The sequence below is a fragment of the Coregonus lavaretus genome, assembly GCF_964263955.1.
Source record: "Coregonus lavaretus genome assembly, chromosome: 7".
Classification (NCBI taxonomy): Eukaryota; Metazoa; Chordata; class Actinopteri; order Salmoniformes; family Salmonidae; genus Coregonus; species Coregonus lavaretus.
In genome coordinates, this window is record NC_139994.1 from 4,564,810 (window position 1) to 4,582,960 (window position 18,151).

The 18,151-nt window shown below is 48.7% G+C and overlaps 1 protein-coding gene across 1 annotated transcript in view; it reads right to left on the minus strand.

Annotated features, from left to right (window-relative positions):
• LOC311131850 (CLIP-associating protein 2-like) overlaps positions 1-18,151 on the minus strand; it is a 79,535-nt gene that overhangs the window by 8,263 nt on the left and 53,121 nt on the right. The window contains exons 18-30 of the mRNA XM_084164978.1: positions 15,532-15,711; positions 15,037-15,081; positions 12,884-12,991; positions 10,864-10,961; positions 10,222-10,377; positions 9,956-10,047; positions 9,661-9,724; positions 5,235-5,398; positions 4,808-4,886; positions 1,760-1,903; positions 1,410-1,553; positions 1,057-1,163; positions 776-893 (exon numbers count right to left, since the gene is read on the minus strand). Coding sequence (XP_084021104.1) covers positions 776-893; positions 1,057-1,163; positions 1,410-1,553; positions 1,760-1,903; positions 4,808-4,886; positions 5,235-5,398; positions 9,661-9,724; positions 9,956-10,047; positions 10,222-10,377; positions 10,864-10,961; positions 12,884-12,991; positions 15,037-15,081; positions 15,532-15,711 — 1,499 coding nt within the window. The remainder of the gene's footprint in view (positions 1-775; positions 894-1,056; positions 1,164-1,409; positions 1,554-1,759; positions 1,904-4,807; positions 4,887-5,234; positions 5,399-9,660; positions 9,725-9,955; positions 10,048-10,221; positions 10,378-10,863; positions 10,962-12,883; positions 12,992-15,036; positions 15,082-15,531; positions 15,712-18,151) is intronic.

Below are 18,151 nucleotides of genomic sequence, written 5' to 3' on the forward strand. Positions count from 1 at the left end.
AGAGAGAGGGAGAGAGACAGAGCGAGGGAGAGAGACAGAGACAGAGCGAGGGAGAGGGAGAGAGCGAGACAGAGACAGAGCGAGGGAGAGAGACAGAGAGAGAGGGGGAGAGAGACAGAGGGAGAGGGAGAGAGAGGGAGAGGGAGAGAGACAGAGAGAGAGCGAGGGAGAGAGAGAGAGAGAGCGAGGGAGAGAGACAGAGAGAGGGAGAGGGAGAGAGACAGAGAGAGGGAGAGAGACAGAGAGAGAGCGAGGGAGAGAGACAGAGAGAGGGAGAGGGAGAGAGACAGAGAGAGGGAGAGAGACAGAGAGAGAGCGAGGGAGAGAGACAGAGAGAGGGAGAGGGAGAGAGACAGAGAGAGGGAGAGAGACAGAGAGAGAGCGAGGGAGAGAGACAGAGGGAAACGGAGAGACAGTGATCAATTTTAGAATAATGCTGTAACGTAACAAAATGTGGAAAAAGTCAAGGGGTCTGAATACTTTCCGAAGTCACTGTATGTGATGCTTTGACCCCAGACAATGTCACAACAGATGGGGTTATATGGTTCTGGAGTTCAGTGTCTCTCTCTCTCCCTTACACACAGTTCCCACCCTACAGGGGGAGTGGTAGGACTTATCTGGTGTCAAGGACATAGTGTGTGTCTGTGTGTGTGTGTGTGTGTGTCTGTGTGTGTGTGTGTGTCTGTGTGGTGTATAAATAATCAAGAAACCGAGCTGGCATTTATAAAGACACATTCCATCGTGTAGGGTTCACACAGTCTCTCTCTCGCCTCACCGTTTGGTTCATGTCTTCCTGGCTGCGGACGGAGAAGTTCTGGATGGCCTCCGTAACTCCTCTCAGACTACTGTAGATGTCGTCTGAGTTCATGTTCTCCGTGTCGTAGTCAAACGCACTGCACACAACACATCAGTCATATTACCATCGCAATAGGTCCACATTATATAAGTGTGTAGGTGTTACCTTGGTGTGTTCTGGGAGGTGTGTGTGTTACCTGGGTGTGTTCTGGGAGGTGTGTGTGTTACCTGGGTGTGTTCTGGGAGGTGTGTGTGTGTTACCTGGGTGAGGATGTGTTCTGTGATGTTTTGGTAGGAGAGGTGACGGGGCTGGACCAGCTGGCAGGAGAGCGGGAGGTGTGGCGTGTCAGAGGACTTCCCATCGGGGCCTGGGGGAAGAGAGTAACACACAATAGCATCAATTCCTCAGAACATGCTAGGGCCTTTTAGTTTCCACCAGAGCCTCATCAGTTCTTACAGTGTCTATAACCAACTCCTACGAGCCTTCATCAGGCCAAACTGGGGGGGGGTACAGCCAAGGACAGGTGTAGTTACCTGCTGGGGGGGGGGTACAGCCAAGGACAGGTGTAGTTACCTGCTGGGAGGGGGGTACAGCCAAGGACAGGTGCAGTTACCTGTGCAGTGTTGCCGGTGTTCCTCAGGTGGTTCTGTAGCAGTTTGGTGGCTCCGTCCTGGAAGGTCTTGGGCAGGGCTGCCAGCAGCATGGTGAACTCTGGAGTGTTCAACTGGAACAATGAGATAAGTACCGACTGGGCCGCCTGGAAAACAGGGAGAGAGAGAGAGGGGGGGGGGGGGGGGGGAGAAAGAGAGAAACATACTTAGCCTTTTCGTAACACTTACATACACAACATAACATGTACCAACCACGCACACACGCATCAGGAACCAATCAGTTTGCTACAACCAATAAATCAACCATTTGCACAGAAATGTGTGTGTGTGTGTGTGTGCGTGCGTACAGTACCTTCCTGACGTCGGAGCTCTTTGGCTCTGTGGTCCAGGTGATGATGCGAGACACAGCCAGGCGCGTCTCACTGGAGTTCACAAAGTCCTGAGGCTCCATCTGCAGGGTCAAGGTCTCAATGTACTTCAGAATGGCCACCTTCACCTGGACACACACACACACACACACACACACACACACAGAGACACACAGAGACACACACACACACACACACACACACACACACACACACACACACACACACACAGACACACAGTCATAGTATAAACGTTAGACAACCTACTCACACACACACACACACACAGACACACAGTCATAGTATAAACGTTAGACAACCTACTCACACACAGTCAGTGACATTTTGTGTCTGTGTGGATCATGGATCATCCTAGGAGTTCCCCAACTGGCTCTAGTCAGAGCCCAGGTAAAGTTAAAAGTACTCAGTAATACAAAGTAAACAGTAGTAGTTTCAGGCAGACATCTGCAACAATGGAGGGTGCAGTAGGATGCCAATCTCTTCCACAGTTGTAGTCACGCAGCTATCATGGAGGGAGGAACCAATGTAGAGAAATGAAAACTAAAAGGAAAAGAGCCACCGTTCACGAGCGGCGTTTAATTGATTTATTTTATTTTTCATTCATTTTCTCCATCTTTCCCTCTCTCTCTCTATTAAAAACACCTCATCGACCATCTGCTCCTCAGTGTGCGCGTCATAAAATTGCTCCCCCCTGAGCACACTGACCTGGGAAGATTGGTTCCAGGCTGAGACCTGCTCGTTCAGAGAGCAGCAGGCGTGGTGCCTCAGGGCTCTCGTGGCAGAGGGGAGCAATTTAACTTCGCGCCGCGTGACTCTCGAAGCAGGGGGAAGTAATTGAATGCCGCGCCGCCCACAACACGTCCCCCTCCTCTCCACAGGCTTAGAGAGAGAGAGGAGAGCACCGTGTCAGAGAGAGGGAGGGGGGGGGGAGAAGGGGGAGAGAGGAAGGTAGGGGAGGGAGAGAAAAGATGAGAGGGCAAGTGAGAGGGGAGGAAGGGGATGGAGGACAGAGAGACAGACAGACACAAGCCGGCCGGCAGATTGCGATATTGACACCTTTTCAGCCTGAATGGAGAATGTTTTGGGTACGAACTGGTCCGCAGCGGATATGAGCGCATTGCCGGCTGCATACAAAGCGTTTGGACGGTAATATGGACCATCAATACCAGATCAATATCGCCATCTGCCGGCCTGTGGGTTAGAAGGGGAGGTGGAGGGAGGGGAGAGAGGGAGCAGAAGATGGAGGAAGGGAAGGGGGGGGAATAGAGTGGAGGAGTGTAGGAAAGGGATCAGACTGCAGAACAAAGCCAGTGGTTGGTGTATTTAATTGGAGGCGTGTCAGTCGTATCCAATCAGAGTCCAGGGATCGGGTGGGTGGGGGGGGCGGAGCCAGCGTTAAACAGCCGTGAGGTCAGAACGGTGGTTCCTGATACAGTAGGTGAGGCTTGCGACCGATAGGCTGTCGTCCTTTCAGCCCTCCCTATATCCCTCATCATCTCCTCACTCTGTCCATCTCTTTCTTCATGTAAAGCACACACACATAAAACAACCACCCCCCTACACACACATAAAACAACCACCCCCCTACACACACATAAAACAACCACCCCCCAACACACACATAAAACAACCACCCCCCTACACACACATAAAACAACCACCCCCCTACACACACATAAAACAACCACCCCCCAACACACACACATAAAACAACCACCCCCCAACACACACACATAAAACAACCACCCCCCAACACACACACATAAAACAACCACCCCCCAACACACACACATAAAACAACCACCCCCCAACACACACACATAAAACAACCACCCCCCAACACACACATAAAACAACCACCCCCCAACACACACATAAAACAACCACCCCCCAACACACACATAAAACAACCACCCCCCAACACACACATAAAACAACCACCCCCCAACACACACACATAAAACAACCACCCCCCAACACACACATAAAACAACCACCCCCCAACACACACATAAAACAACCACCCCCCAACACACACATAAAACAACCACCCCCCAACACACACACATAAAACAACCACCCCCCAACACACACATAAAACAACCACCCCCCAACACACACATAAAACAACCACCCCCCAACACACACATAAAACAACCACCCCCCAACACACACATAAAACAACCACCTCCCAACACACACATAAAACAACCACCCCCCAACACACACATAAAACAACCACCCCCCAACACACACATAAAACAACCACCCCCCAACACACACATAAAACAACCACCCCCCAACACACACATAAAACAACCACCCCCCTACACACACATAAAACAACCACCCCCCCAACACACACACATAAAACAACCACCCCCCAACACACACACATAAAACAACCACCCCCCAACACACACACACATAAAACAACCACCCCCCAACACACACATAAAACAACCACCCCCCCAACACACACACATAAAACAACCACCCCCCAACACACACATAAAACAACCACCCCCCAACACACACACATAAAACAACCACCCCCCAACACACACATAAAACAACCACCCCCCAACACACACATAAAACAACCACCCCCCAACACACACATAAAACAACCACCCCCCAACACACACATAAAACAACCACCCCCCAACACACACACACATAAAACAACCACCCCCCAACACACACATAAAACAACCACCCCCCAACACACACATAAAACAACCACCCCCCCAACACACACATAAAACAACCACCCCCCAACACACACATAAAACAACCACCCCCCAACACACACATAAAACAACCACCCCCCAACACACACATAAAACAACCACCCCCCAACACACACATAACAACCACCCCCCTACACACACATAAAACAACCACCCCCCAACACACACATAACAACCACCCCCCTACACACACATAAAACAACCACCCCCCAACACACACATAAAACAACCACCCCCCAACACCCCCCAGCTGTGTACCTTGAGGTTGGGTGTCTGAGTCTGGTCCACAGTGAACCTCATGAGGATAGTGAACTGGAGGTCGTTGGGGAAAGACTCTCTGTAGGGGAGATAACACGCACACACGGTAAGTTACAGACACACACATATAAGATATACGCACACACACACACACACACACGGTAAGTTACAGACACACACGGTAAGTTACAGACACACACATATAAGATATACGCACACACACACACACACGCACACACGGTAAGTTACAGACACACACACACACACACACACACACACGGTAAGTTACAGACACACACACACACACACACACACACACACACGGTAAGTTACAGACACACACATATAAGATATACGCACACACACACACACACACACACACGTCGAAACACACCAAGACTGACATTTTACACACACCAAGACTGACCGTGTGATGTCCAGTGCTCTCTGGACCTTGGCCTGTACTGATCCCAGTAGGTCAGCTCCCATCTTCTTCAGCAGCTGGGTGAGCAGGACGAACAGCCAGTCCTGCAGGTCTTCTTTATACACCAGGACAAAGTCCACAAGGGTCTCCAAGAACATACTGAACACCTGGGGAGAGACAGGGGCCATCGGGTTACACACACACACACACACACACATAATAATGTACACGCACCCACACATACTGTATATATAAACACACACAGTGCCTTCAGAAAGTATTCAGACACCTTGACTTTTTCCACATTTTTTTTTTACGTTACAGCCTTATTCTAAAATGTATTAAATTGTTCCCCCCCCCCCCTCATTAATCTACACACAATACCCCAGAATGACAAAGCAAAAACAGGTGCTTTTTGGTTGTTGCTATTTTATTAAAAATAAAAAACGGAAATATCGCATTTACATAAGTATTCAGACCCTTTACTCAGTACTTTGTTGAAGCACCTTTGGCAGCGATTACAGCATAGAGTTTTCTTGGGTATGACGCTACAAGCTTGGCACACCTGTATTTGGGGAGTTACTCCCATTCTTCTCTGCAGATCCTCTCAAGCTCTGTCAGGTTGGATGGGGAGCGTCATTGCACAGCTATTTTCAGGTCTCTCCAGAGATGTTCGATTGGGTTCAAGTCCGGGCTCTGGCTGGGCCCCTCAAGGACATTCAGAGACTTGTCCCGAAGCCACTCCTGCGTTGTCTTGGCTGTGTGCTTAGGGTCGTTGTCCTGTTAGAAGGTGAACCTTCACCCCAGTCTGAGGTCCTGAACGCTCTGGAGCAGGTTTTCATCAAGGATCTCTCTGTACTTTGCTCCGTTCATCTTTCCCTCATCCTGACTAGTCTCCCAGTCTCTGCCACTGAAAAACATCCCCACAGCATGATGCTGCCACCACCATGCTTCCCCGTAGGGATGGTGCCAGGTTTCCTCCAGACATGACGCTTGGCATTCAGGCGAGTTCAATCTTGGTTTCATCAGACCAGAGAATCTTGTTTCTCATGGTCTGAGAGTCTTAAGGTGCCTTTTGGCAAACTCCAAGCGGGCTGTCATGTGCCTTTTACTGAGGAGTGGCTTGCGTCTGGCCACTCTACCATAAAGGCCTGATTTGTGGAGTGCTGCAGAGATGGTTGTCCTTCTGGAAGATTCTCCCATCTTCACAGAGAAACTCTGGAGCCATGTCAAAATGACCATCGGGTTCTTGGTCACCTCCCTGACCAAGGCCCTTCTCCCCCGATTGCCAGCTCTAGGAAGAGTCTTGGTGGTTCCAAACTTCTTCCATTTAAGAATGATGGAGGTCACTGTGTTCTTGGGGACCTTCAATGCTGCAGACATTTTTTGCTGCCCTTCCCCAGATCTGTGCCTCGACACAATCCTGTCTCGGAGCTCTACGGACAATTCCTTCGACCTCATGGCTTGGTTTTTGTTCTGACATGGACTGTCAACTGTGGGACCTTATATAGACAGGTGTGTGCCTTTCCAAATCATGTCCAATCAATTGAATTTACCACAGGTGGACTCCAATCAAGTTGTAGAAACATCTCAAGGATGATCAATGGAAACAGGATGCACCTGAGCTCAATTTCGAGTCTCATAGCAAAGGGTCTGAATACTTATGTAAATAAGGTATCTCTGTTATTTATTTTTCATACATTTGCAAAGAAAACCTAAAAACCTGTTTTCGCTTAGTCATTATGGGGTATTGTGTGTAGATTGATGAGTAATTGTTTTAATTTATATGTATATCCATAATAAAATAAAGCTGTAACGTAACAAAATGTGGAAAAAGTCAAGGGGTCTGAATACTTCCCGAACGCACTGTACACACTGTTTAAACACACACTCATGTACACACGCCAGCACGCATACACACAGAAACAGACAGACTCCGGTACTATGGGGTAGGCTGAGGGGAGCTCAGGGTCCCATGCAAGAGACAACTACACTCACTTAACAACCAACCAACCAATCAAATCAGTCACTCCAGTCAGCGTGCAGCAAGCAGAATTATGTTTACCAATACACAATCAATATTCAGTATTCACTAAACACACATGCTGATTGGCTGTCGCCTGCAGAACAGCACCAATCACAGGAGGGTGTGATGATTTCATAGTGATGTCACATCTGTGAGGGGTGACATCACCGGGTCGGTTAGTGAGTCTGGTTGCCTTGGAAACCATTCAATTAGCCGCCCAGTCAGATTACCATTCGGCAGATTAATCAATTCGAGATTAGTTGCCAATCAGATTACCAGGTTAGTGTCACAACCACAAACGTTAATAAAACGTTAATTGAACGTAAAATAAACGTTGTCCAGACTTACTCTCTACAGAGAGTTCCAAAGGAGAAGCATGGAGGACAGAGAAACATACAAACAGTTAGCATCCTGGGAAATACACACACACACACACACACACGAGCACGCACACACACACACTCTCTCATCAAACGCGCACAGAGATATGTGTGCAGTGTACACACACCACTTCCCGACTCGGACTGGTGTCAGAGTACCCGTGAACTGAAACAAGTGGTATTTTGATGTCATAACAGACTAGGACTGAAACAGGTGGTACTGTGATGTCAGACTAGGACTGAAACAGGTGGTGCTGTGATGTCATATCAGACTAGGACTGAAACAGGTGGTACTGTGATGTCAGACTAGGACTGAAACAGGTGGTGCTGTGATGTCATATCAGACTAGGACTGAAACAGGTGGTACTGTGATGTCATATCAGACTAGGACTGAAACAGGTTGTATTGTGATGTCATATCAGACTAGCACTGAAACAGGTGGTATTGTGATGCCATATCAGACTAGGACTGAAACAGGTGGTATTGTGATGTCATATCAGACTAGGACTAAAACAGGTGGTATTGTGATGTCATATCAAACTAGGACTGAAACAGGTGGTATTGTGATGTCATATCTGACTAGGACTGAAACAGGTGGTATTGTGATGTCATATCAGACTAGGACTGAAACAGGTGGTATTGTGATGTCATATCAAACTAGGACTGAAACAGGTGGTATTGTGATGTCATATCAGACAAGGACTGAAACAGGTGGTATTGTGATGTCATATCAGACTAGGACTGAAACAGGTTGTATTGTGATGTCATATCAGACTAGGACTGAAACAGGTGGTATTGTGATGTCATATCAGACTAGGACTGAAACAGGTTGTATTGTGATGTCATATCAGACTAGGACTGAAACAGGTGGTATTGTGATGTCATATCAGACTAGGACTGAAACAGGTTGTATTGTGATGTCATATCAGACTAGGACTGCAGCCCTCTTATCAGAACCTCCTGATTCTTATAGGAATCTCTGTGCCTGTATACACACGAGAGAGAAAGAGAGAGAGAGAGAGAGCCGAAGAGAGAAGTGTGTGATGTTTAGGTGTACCTTGAAGGAGGCTGAGCTTACACCGGATTCTGCCGTTCCAAAGACCCTAGATCCGGATTCTCGCTGAAAGTCACAACCGGTACCGTCAGACGAGGGGCAGGACGTGCGGTTGGGGGCGGCAGGGGGAACACACACTAACCTTTGTACGGGGGAGCAGGTTGGGGGAACACTAAACGCCGGCAGGAGGGGAGGGGGAGTGCCATTAGAGGGGGCAGGACGAACCGTATATAGATCACGCAGGGAGGAAGAGGGGAGGAGTTGCCGTGAGCGAGGTTAGCACAACCAGCGGATTGGCTGAAGAGCAGTGAGAGAGCAATCCCATTGGCTAGCGGAGTGAGGTCACACACAGACCCAGGCGTGGCATGCCGTTAGAAACCAGTCAGATCCCGCCGCACGCAGAACATGCTGTATGTGTGTGCACATTACTTTTGGTCTGATTATGAGTCTTAGTGTGTCTGTGTGTGTCTGTGTGTGTCTGTGTGTGTCTGTGTGTGTCTGTGTGTGTCTGTGTGTGTCTGTGTGTGTCTGTGTCTGTGTGTTTCTGTGTGTCTGTGTGTCTGTGTGTCTGTGTGTCTGTGTGTTTCTGTGTGTCTGTGTGTTTCTGTGTGTCTGTGTGTCTGTGTGTCTGTGTGTTTCTGTGTGTCTGTGTGTTTCTGTGTGTCTGTGTGTCTGTGTGTGTCTGTGTGTTTCTGTGTGTCTGTGTGTTTCTGTGTGTCTGTGTGTTTCCGTGTGTGAGAATAAATGTGTGTTTGCAGAACCTAGTTTAGTGAGTGTTGTTTTCGGCAGAATCTAGTATAAACGCAGGTGTGTGTAAGGTGTCTGTGTGTTGTGTGTGTGTGTGTGTGTAAGGTGACTGTGTGTGTGTGTGTGTGTTTGTGTGTGTAAGGTGACTGTGTGTGTGTGTGTGTGTGTAAGGTGTGTGTGTGTGTGTGTGTGTGTGTGTGGTAGCTGTGCATGCATCCATACCTTACTGTGGGGGTCTGCAAACATCCTGGTGAAGATTTCACACAACCTCTTCAGCTCCACACGACTGTGTACACACACACACACACACACACACACACACACACACACACACACCCCAAACGGTTAGACAAAGGTGAATACAGCTATGGTAGCATGTATTGCATCGGATAAACTTTTTCTCTGGCTGCATTTGTGATAGGCTGCCAGGTGAAACCCTGCGTTGTGATAGGCTGCCAAGTGAAACCCTGCGTTGTCATAGGTTGCCAGGTTAAACCCTACGTTGTGATAGGCTGACCTGAGGGTGCATTGGTTCTTCAGTAGAGCCTGTAGACCCAGAAGCCCCTCCTTCCTCTCCGACCAGTTAGCACTGGCACAGCGGTTCAACACCTGGGGGACAGAGGGTTAAAGGATGGATGACAACGTCCTAAATAAATGAACTATTGAATCTTCAGACAGGAATCCACAGAAAGCATGGGGGATTATCTGAACAGAAGTGCTTGAAATGATTGGAATAAGGGAATGTTATTTGCACATGGTGCCAATAAATCAATGATTTCTGACCTCGGCCACGTCGTCAGTCTGTCTCATGTACGTCGGGATGGCCCCTCCGTTCCTGGAGCTGTAGGAGCGCTCTGAGCAGGCGCTGGACGCGTCACTGTTAGCGTCATCATCCGAACACATCCCATAGTTCTCATAGCGCCGGCGCGCTGGCTTCGTCTACAGGGGGAGGGAGAGAGAGAGAGAGAGAGAGAAACATACTTGGCGTTTTTTGTAACATGTACACATACAACACACACAACACACACACAAGCAGATAGAGAAGCTGACCTTGGATCTCATGTCCCCCAACAGCTGATAGCGTTAAACAGAGGAGGAACCAGTGGTTAGTCACCACAACAGTTAGTGCAGTGTTATTCAAACCTTTTCAACAGGGAACCCATGTTTTTCACCATATCCCAAATATAATGACAGAAACTTTTAAAAATCAGTAAATGTAAATTTTTTACATCAACAAATAACCTTCAATTCATTCCATTTTCATCTCACTTATTAAAAATGTAAATAACCTCACTATGGGTCGCGACCCTGACTTTAAATACCACTTTGAGTTAGTGTGAGAGAGAGTGTGTGTGTACAGTGTAAGTGCTTGTATGTGTGTATATAATGAGCCATGATAGAGACAGGGAGAGAGTTGATGTGTACCAGGGCGTCGGCGAGGGCCTCCTCTATATCAGATCCTGTGTTGAGGACTCTCATGGCGCTGACGGACGACGGCAGATGACTGATACTGTAGCCTGACCCTGGAGGGAGGACAGAGAGAGCGAAAGAGAGACCCTGAAACGCACATATTATAGATGCAGTCAAACACATCAAATTGCAATCCCTTCCACCCTCACCCAACAACCTCCTCCCTCCCACCCTCATCGTCTCCGACCTCCTCATCGCCTCCGACCTCCCACCCTCATCGCCTCCGACCTCCTCATCCCCTCCGTCTCCGACCTCCTCATCGCCTCCGACCTCCTCCCTCCCACCCTCATCGTCTCCGACCTCCTCATCGCCTCCGACCTCCTCCCTCATCGCCTCCGACCTCCTCCCTCCCACCCTCATCGTCTCCGACCTCCTCATCGCCTCCGACCTCCTCCCTCCCACCCTCATCGCCTCCGACCTCCTCATCCCCTCCGACCTCCTCCCTCCCACCCTCGTCTCCGACCTCCTCATCGCCTCCGACCTCCTCCCTCCCACCCTCATCATCTCCAACCTCCTCATCGCCTCCGACCTCCTCTCCTATTCACTCCCTCACCAACCTCTTCCCTCCCTCCCCCACCCCCTTCGACCTCCCACCCCATCCAACCTTCTCCCTCCCACGCTCACCCACCCGATCCGATCACCGACCTCCCTCCGACCTCCACCAATCACATAACAACCCCCCCCCCCCCCCCCCCGGCTAGATGGCATGGTAAATAAATAACCAAATGAACCTTGACCCCAAGAGCTGTGACCTTCCATGCAAAGCATGATGGGAGTAAACAAAAAACAAACATGGAGGACGCTGTGCGGGGGCGTGTCCGTGTCGAAGGGAAGTGGGGCTAAAATCAGGAAATCGATAAGTGAGGGAAGCGCGATTACAAATGCATCATCGGAATGAAGACAAAATGGTTGTCATAGCAACTGAACGGGGTGGCGGAAACTTGAGGTCCAGGAAGAGAAGGAAGGAAAAAAAAAAAGGAGGAGTAGCTGTAGAGAACGTAAAAGAGAAGGACTCAAGCGGATGGAGAGAGAGAAAGAGGATAGAGGTACTCATTGTTCACCTGCGGCCCCTAAAGCATCGGCGGTGTGGAGAGCTCCCGTGGAGCGAGAGTAGTGGCGCGACGCTGCAACCATCAACCACGTAGAAACACACAGACACACATGTAGAAACACACAGAAACACACACCCCCCCACCCACCGTTAGAACCCACTCACACAGTGTGTGAGAGAAAGTGAGACCCAGAACCATGTAACATGTCAGAGTGTGTGTAGTAGTAGCCCTATAAAGGTCCAGTTCTGCTTCCCTACAGCGTCTGACAGTATTCCATTTCTGTAGCAAGGAGTGATCTCCACTAGCCCAGGCAGTCCAAACGGCTGGGAATAATCTACCTTAGTGTTGAGGCACGGCTTTCTTGCTGCCTGCCTGCCTGTGCGCTCCTGGTCCGGTTAAGTGTTCTACAGTGGATTAATGACATCCAAAGGCTAGCACGTGTTGACGTTGGATCAAATGTCTGCAAGGTTGTCCGTTTTGTTGTTCCATAATGATGGCTTGTCTTTGTTTGTGTGTTACTACGTGGTGTCGATGATGTATGTGTGTTATTTAGTGGCGTCGATGATGTGTTTGTGTGTTACTACGTAGTGTCGATGATGTGTGTGTGTGTGTGTGTGTGTGTTACTACGTAGTGTCGATGATGTGTGTGTGTGTGTGTGTGTTACTACGTAGTGTCGATGATGTGTGTGTGTTATTTAGTGGCGTCGATGATGTGTTTGTGTGTTACTACGTAGTGTCGATGATGTGTGTGTGTGTGTGTGTGTGTGTTACTACGTAGTGTCGATGATGTGTGTGTGTGTGTGTGTGTGTGTTACTACGTAGTGTCGATGGTGTGTGTGTGTGTGTGTTTCTATGTAGTGTCGATGGTGTGTGTGTGTGTGTGTTACTATGTAGTGTCGATGGTGTGTGTGTGTGTTACTCACCCAGGGGTGTAAAGGAGCGTACAGGGCTGGTGTCTCTGCTGCTCTCTCTGCTGGCCTCCCTGCTACAGCCCTGACTCATACTGGGCCGAGGGATACGACTGCCCCGAGCTACAGTACACCATGGTAATGTCCCAGGGGGAGGGGAGGGGAGGCCGAGGGGAGGGGAGGGGAGGGGAGGGGAGGCCGAGGGTAAGGGAAACGGATAGACACAGAGAGAGAGGACAAAGGAGAAAAATAAAGAGGGATAGAACAACAAATTAACACAGAGAGAGAGAGACAGAGACAGAGACAGAGAGAGACAGAGACAGAGACAGAGAGAGACAGAGACAGAGAGAGAGAGAGCGCGCGTGAGAGAGAGAGAGAGAGAGAGAGAGCGAGAGAGAGAGAGAGACATTAGAGTGACACTGATAGACAGGACCGAATAAGAGTACAGCCCTACTGGCTTCATGGGTGAGTCTCAATAGTCTACAGTGTCTTACAGAGGAAGCCATAATAGCCTGTTGAGACAGCCCTAGAGAGTACAAGATTGCTGGGCTCAGAAATGACATGACTCGCGCTAGGCTTGGGCGGTATACCGTATACCAGGTATTTGGAAATAGCCACGGGATGGTTTTTCCAATACCGTCAACACTTTTATACATTTGAGTATTTGTAGCTACTTTTAAGTAAATACCTGCAGTCAACTTGTACAATATGTTAAGGCGATAAAGCAGATCACGTTCTTCATTATGAAGCTTACCGGTAGTCCCCAATCACAAGCACACAACGAGAGACCAGAGCCTTGTGAGTCACTTGTTGTTGTGCAGCGAAACACCAGGTGATCTAGTTACCGTATGGAATTCACAACTAAATGTTTGCTAGCTAGCTAGATACCTTACAACTATTAAAGTTAGTCTCAAATGAGCTAAATGCTCTGCAGTTGTGCATTTGGTTTGCTAATTTAGTTGCTAGGTTCTCTTGGTAACAGCTGAGAATCAAGAGCCTTGCTGGCTAATGTTTGTTTTGTACGTGCAGCCACCTGTGAGTAGCATTTTTGAGAGTTACTTGTATGACTTTATGAGCTGGGATGTCTGTCCTGCACATAGTTTATGCCAGAGACTGTATAAGATGTTCGCAATGCGCTCGTTAGCATTTACCTAGCATTCGCTATGGGATTTTACACGTACTTGTTAGCATTCTTAACCTTTCGGATTACAGAGGCTCAGTCAGCGGGGTTAGAAAATAGCGCCCCTTGTGTTCAACGCCGGTATTACTGAATATCCCGGGATGGCACATGGTCGGTATGAAGGTATGACAATATGGATACAGCCCAAGCCTACTGCTGGTTCCTCTTTCAGACAGACAGACAGACAGACAGACAGACACAGACAGACACAGACAGACACAGACAGACACAGACAGACACAGACAGACAGACAGACAGACAGACAGACAGACAGACGGACGGACGGAAGAAATGAGAAGCAGATTAAAGAGGGGGGTGAGGGGGGGAGGATCTCTGTTTTTATCCAATAAGCATCAAGCTCATCCTGAATGTTCATTGGTAAGAGCCGGCACACACGCACCAATCAGAGTTAACCACAGACTAAGGAAGTGTAATGTCACCGATCCTTCGACGCTTCATTCACACCTGCGGCCAATTGGTTAGTGGCAAGATGCAAATTGTCACCATGATTACCATGGCAACCCATCGCCATGACACACACAGCCATGAGTTAGGAGGTTAGAGAGGAGGATTCTGGTATTTTGAGGCGGTGATCAACAGCCTGACGGAATGGCGTGAAAGAGATGGAGGGGGATGAGAGAGTGAGATAGAGTGCTGGCGAGAGAGATGGAGGGGTGTACAGAGAGATGGAGGGGTGTACAGAGAGATGGAGGGGAGGACAGAGAGATGGAGGGGTGGACAGAGAGATGGAGGGGTGGACAGAGAGATGGAGGGGTGGACAGAGAGATGGAGGGGTGGACAGAGAGATGGAGGGGTGGACAGAGAGATGGAGGGGTGGACAGAGAGATGGAGGGGTGGACAGAGAGATGGAGGGGTGGACAGAGAGATGGAGGGGTGGACAGAGAGATGGAGATAGAAAGACATGGAGATGGAGGGACGTGGGCAGAGAGATGGAGTTGTTAGAGGGATGGAGTCGGAGAGTTCTTACCTCCTCTGCTCGCTCCTTTGTAGATGGAACTAATACTGGAAGGAGCTGGAGACCAGAGGAAAGAGGTAGGAGAGGAAGAAGACAGAGGGAGTAAAATAGAGACGTCAGCTTTAAAATAATTATTGCTTTCAAAGTTGTTGGGAGAAACGAACGGACTGATCTGTGACATCATCACACAACGATGCGGTGGCAAGGGAAGCATGCGATTGGTGGGGATTGATCAAGTTGTCATGACAACGAGGTAAGAGTCAAGAGGGAGATGCGCGCAGAACCCCTGTGTGTGTGTGTGTGTGTGTGTGTGTGTGTGTGTGTGTGTGTGAAACCTGTCAATCTCTGGGCCTTAGCCAATCAGGCGTGAGCAGGAAGAAACAGAAGCAGGCCAATGGGGGAGGGGACGATTTTATTGGTTTAGAAATAACAAACAAAGATAAAAATCAATGCATCCTGTCGAGTAAGGAAAAGGAGGCGGCTTGGGGAACCGTGTGCCCTACTCACCAACAGACAGGCGTGTAGGGGAGGAGTCTCGTGAGCAGCCCTGGCTGCGGGGGATGCGGCTACGTCTCCCACCCGTCCCAGCCCCTACGGCCCCGGCTAGGACCCTCTGGGCTCCAGAACCCAGCGTACTCAGAGCTGTACTGGTCAGGACACGGCCCGGGGAACCACTCCGACTGCCGGCTAGAGAGAGAGGGAGGGAGGGGAGAGAGTTAGAGACACAGACCACACACTAGTCATGAGTGGGACACTGTTGTCTACGGAATAACAACAACATCCCCTAGCCCCATCACCATGTCTGCATCAGATCTGGGTTAAATGAAATACATACACTTAAAAGTACAAGGTGCACTTGTTTGTACCTTATGGGAGTATTATTCCCATTACTTCAATAGTAAATCAAGTGCAACTAAAGTCTTTGAAAATATTTGAGTGTATTATTGACCCAGGTCTGGTAAGCAGATCAGAAGGAACTAGATCTGTGTAGGAACATGGTGAATGGACTCCATGGAACTTCAGCCATTTTGATTTCAGGGTTAGGGGTTGTTTTCAACCAGACTCAGTGGACCAGCTTTGAGACGGTCATCTTCGGTGGGTCGTTTGCTTATTCCCAAATAATGACATGGAGTAGAATATATGTTCTTCATTCCTCCAGTCGCCAATCACACTGCCCATAATGCCTCATGGTGACTGACACAGATCTACACATGCCTTAGTTTTGTGATCTATCTTATGAAAAAAATGATTTAAAAAATAAAAATAATAAAAAATAAAAAAAATGTATGCACTCACTAACTAAGTCGCTCTGGATAAGAGCGTCTGCTAAATGACTAAAATGTAAATGTAAAATCTTAACTCAAAGACAGACGTGAAGAGGTGTGAAAGTGAAATGTGTGGAAAGAGAGGGTAATGTGGCACAAGTGAGAAAAACTGTTTACCACACAACTGAAACGTATCAAATCAATCTATTTCACCACACACGCAGAATACACAAACCATACTAGAATACACAAACCATACTAGAATACACAAACCATACTAGAATACACAAACCATACTAGAATACACAAACCATACTAGAATACACAAACCATACTAGAATACACAAACCATACTAGAATACACAAACCATTCTAGAATACACAAACCATTCTAGAATACACAAACCATTCTAGAATACACAAACCATACTACACACACACCACTATGAGTGACTTGTAACACCCAGTGAGATGGAGCCAACACTACGTGACTAAGATACCTCCGTGTCCCTACAACCCCACCTCAGAGTGGTCTGGTCTGTCAGAGCATGCTGGTCAAATGGCAGTCTACTTCCCATGCATCAGAATCACCCAATGCATCGCTCCCTCCCCTTCTCTCTCATATCTCCTGCATCTATCCCCTCATCCCCTCTGCTACCTCCTAACAGGTAGACACAGGCCTCAGCTCAGAGAGTAAAGAGTCATAGAAGGCAGAAAGCCATGTTTCAGTTTGAACTAAAAGTCCCAGCATGCTTCAGCCAGAGAAGGGGTGGAGCTTTAGGTGACCAGCTTGGGTGAGGGGTGAGAACAGATGAAGGGTGAGAGAGGGGGTGAGGGTAACAGGTAGTAGACGTTAGATTCTTACCAACGGGGGTAGCAGATTGAGATCCTGCATCAACGAGAAGGAGGGATTGGAAAGAGGGGGGAGGAGCCGTAAGACCATTGGTTGGGAAGGGAGCGGAGGCGGGGACAGGAACAGGAAATTAAACAAGATGGATTATGGGTGTTAAGAGCACAAAGCACCATGGGAGTTAGAACACAGAGAGCATCATGGGAGCATTCCGAGCGTTCCTAGACGAGAGAATGAAAGCGACAATGAACACGCTTCAAAACACGGAAATAAATGTATCAATGAAATATTAATAAATATAGAATAAACTTTGAAGGCTGACACACACGGAGCCAGCTGTGATGCTTGATGGAGGAACAGTAAAACATTGCATGATGGGTAGCCGGTGTGTGACGCAGACGTATCGCTGACAAAGCAAAGCAGCTTTACAATGGAGGAAATAAAAACACCTTAAAGTAAAAATGCTCTAAAAACACACACTCACACACACACACACACCCAAAACCTGCACTGCACTAGCACAGCTCTCTATCCCAAAGCTATCTCCCACATCATTCTTAATTTTCTCTCTGTTAATCTCAGTGGGAGCCTCATCAGAGTGATCCCATTTGAACTCATCTGTGGCAGCAGATTCCTGATTTTCACATCAAACCCATAATCCATCATTTGGATTATGATTTGGGGGCTTAATGGTCACTACAGTTTATTTAAACACACACTGCTACGCTGGTTCCAGAGAGGTCAGAACGAGTTAGTTAGCGCCTGGTGCCGCGTTTGTTAGCGCCTGGTTAGTTAGCGCCGGGTGCCGCGTTAGTTAGCGCCGGGTGCCGCGTTAGTTAGCGCCGGGTGCCGCGTTAGTTAGCGCCGGGTGCCGCGTTAGTTAGCGCCGGGTGCCGCGTTAGTTAGCGCCGGGTGCCGCGTTAGTTAGCGCCGGGTGCCGCGTTAGTTAGCGCCGGGTGCCGCGTTAGTTAGCGCCTGGTGCCGCGTTAGTTAGCGCCTGGTGCCGCGTTAG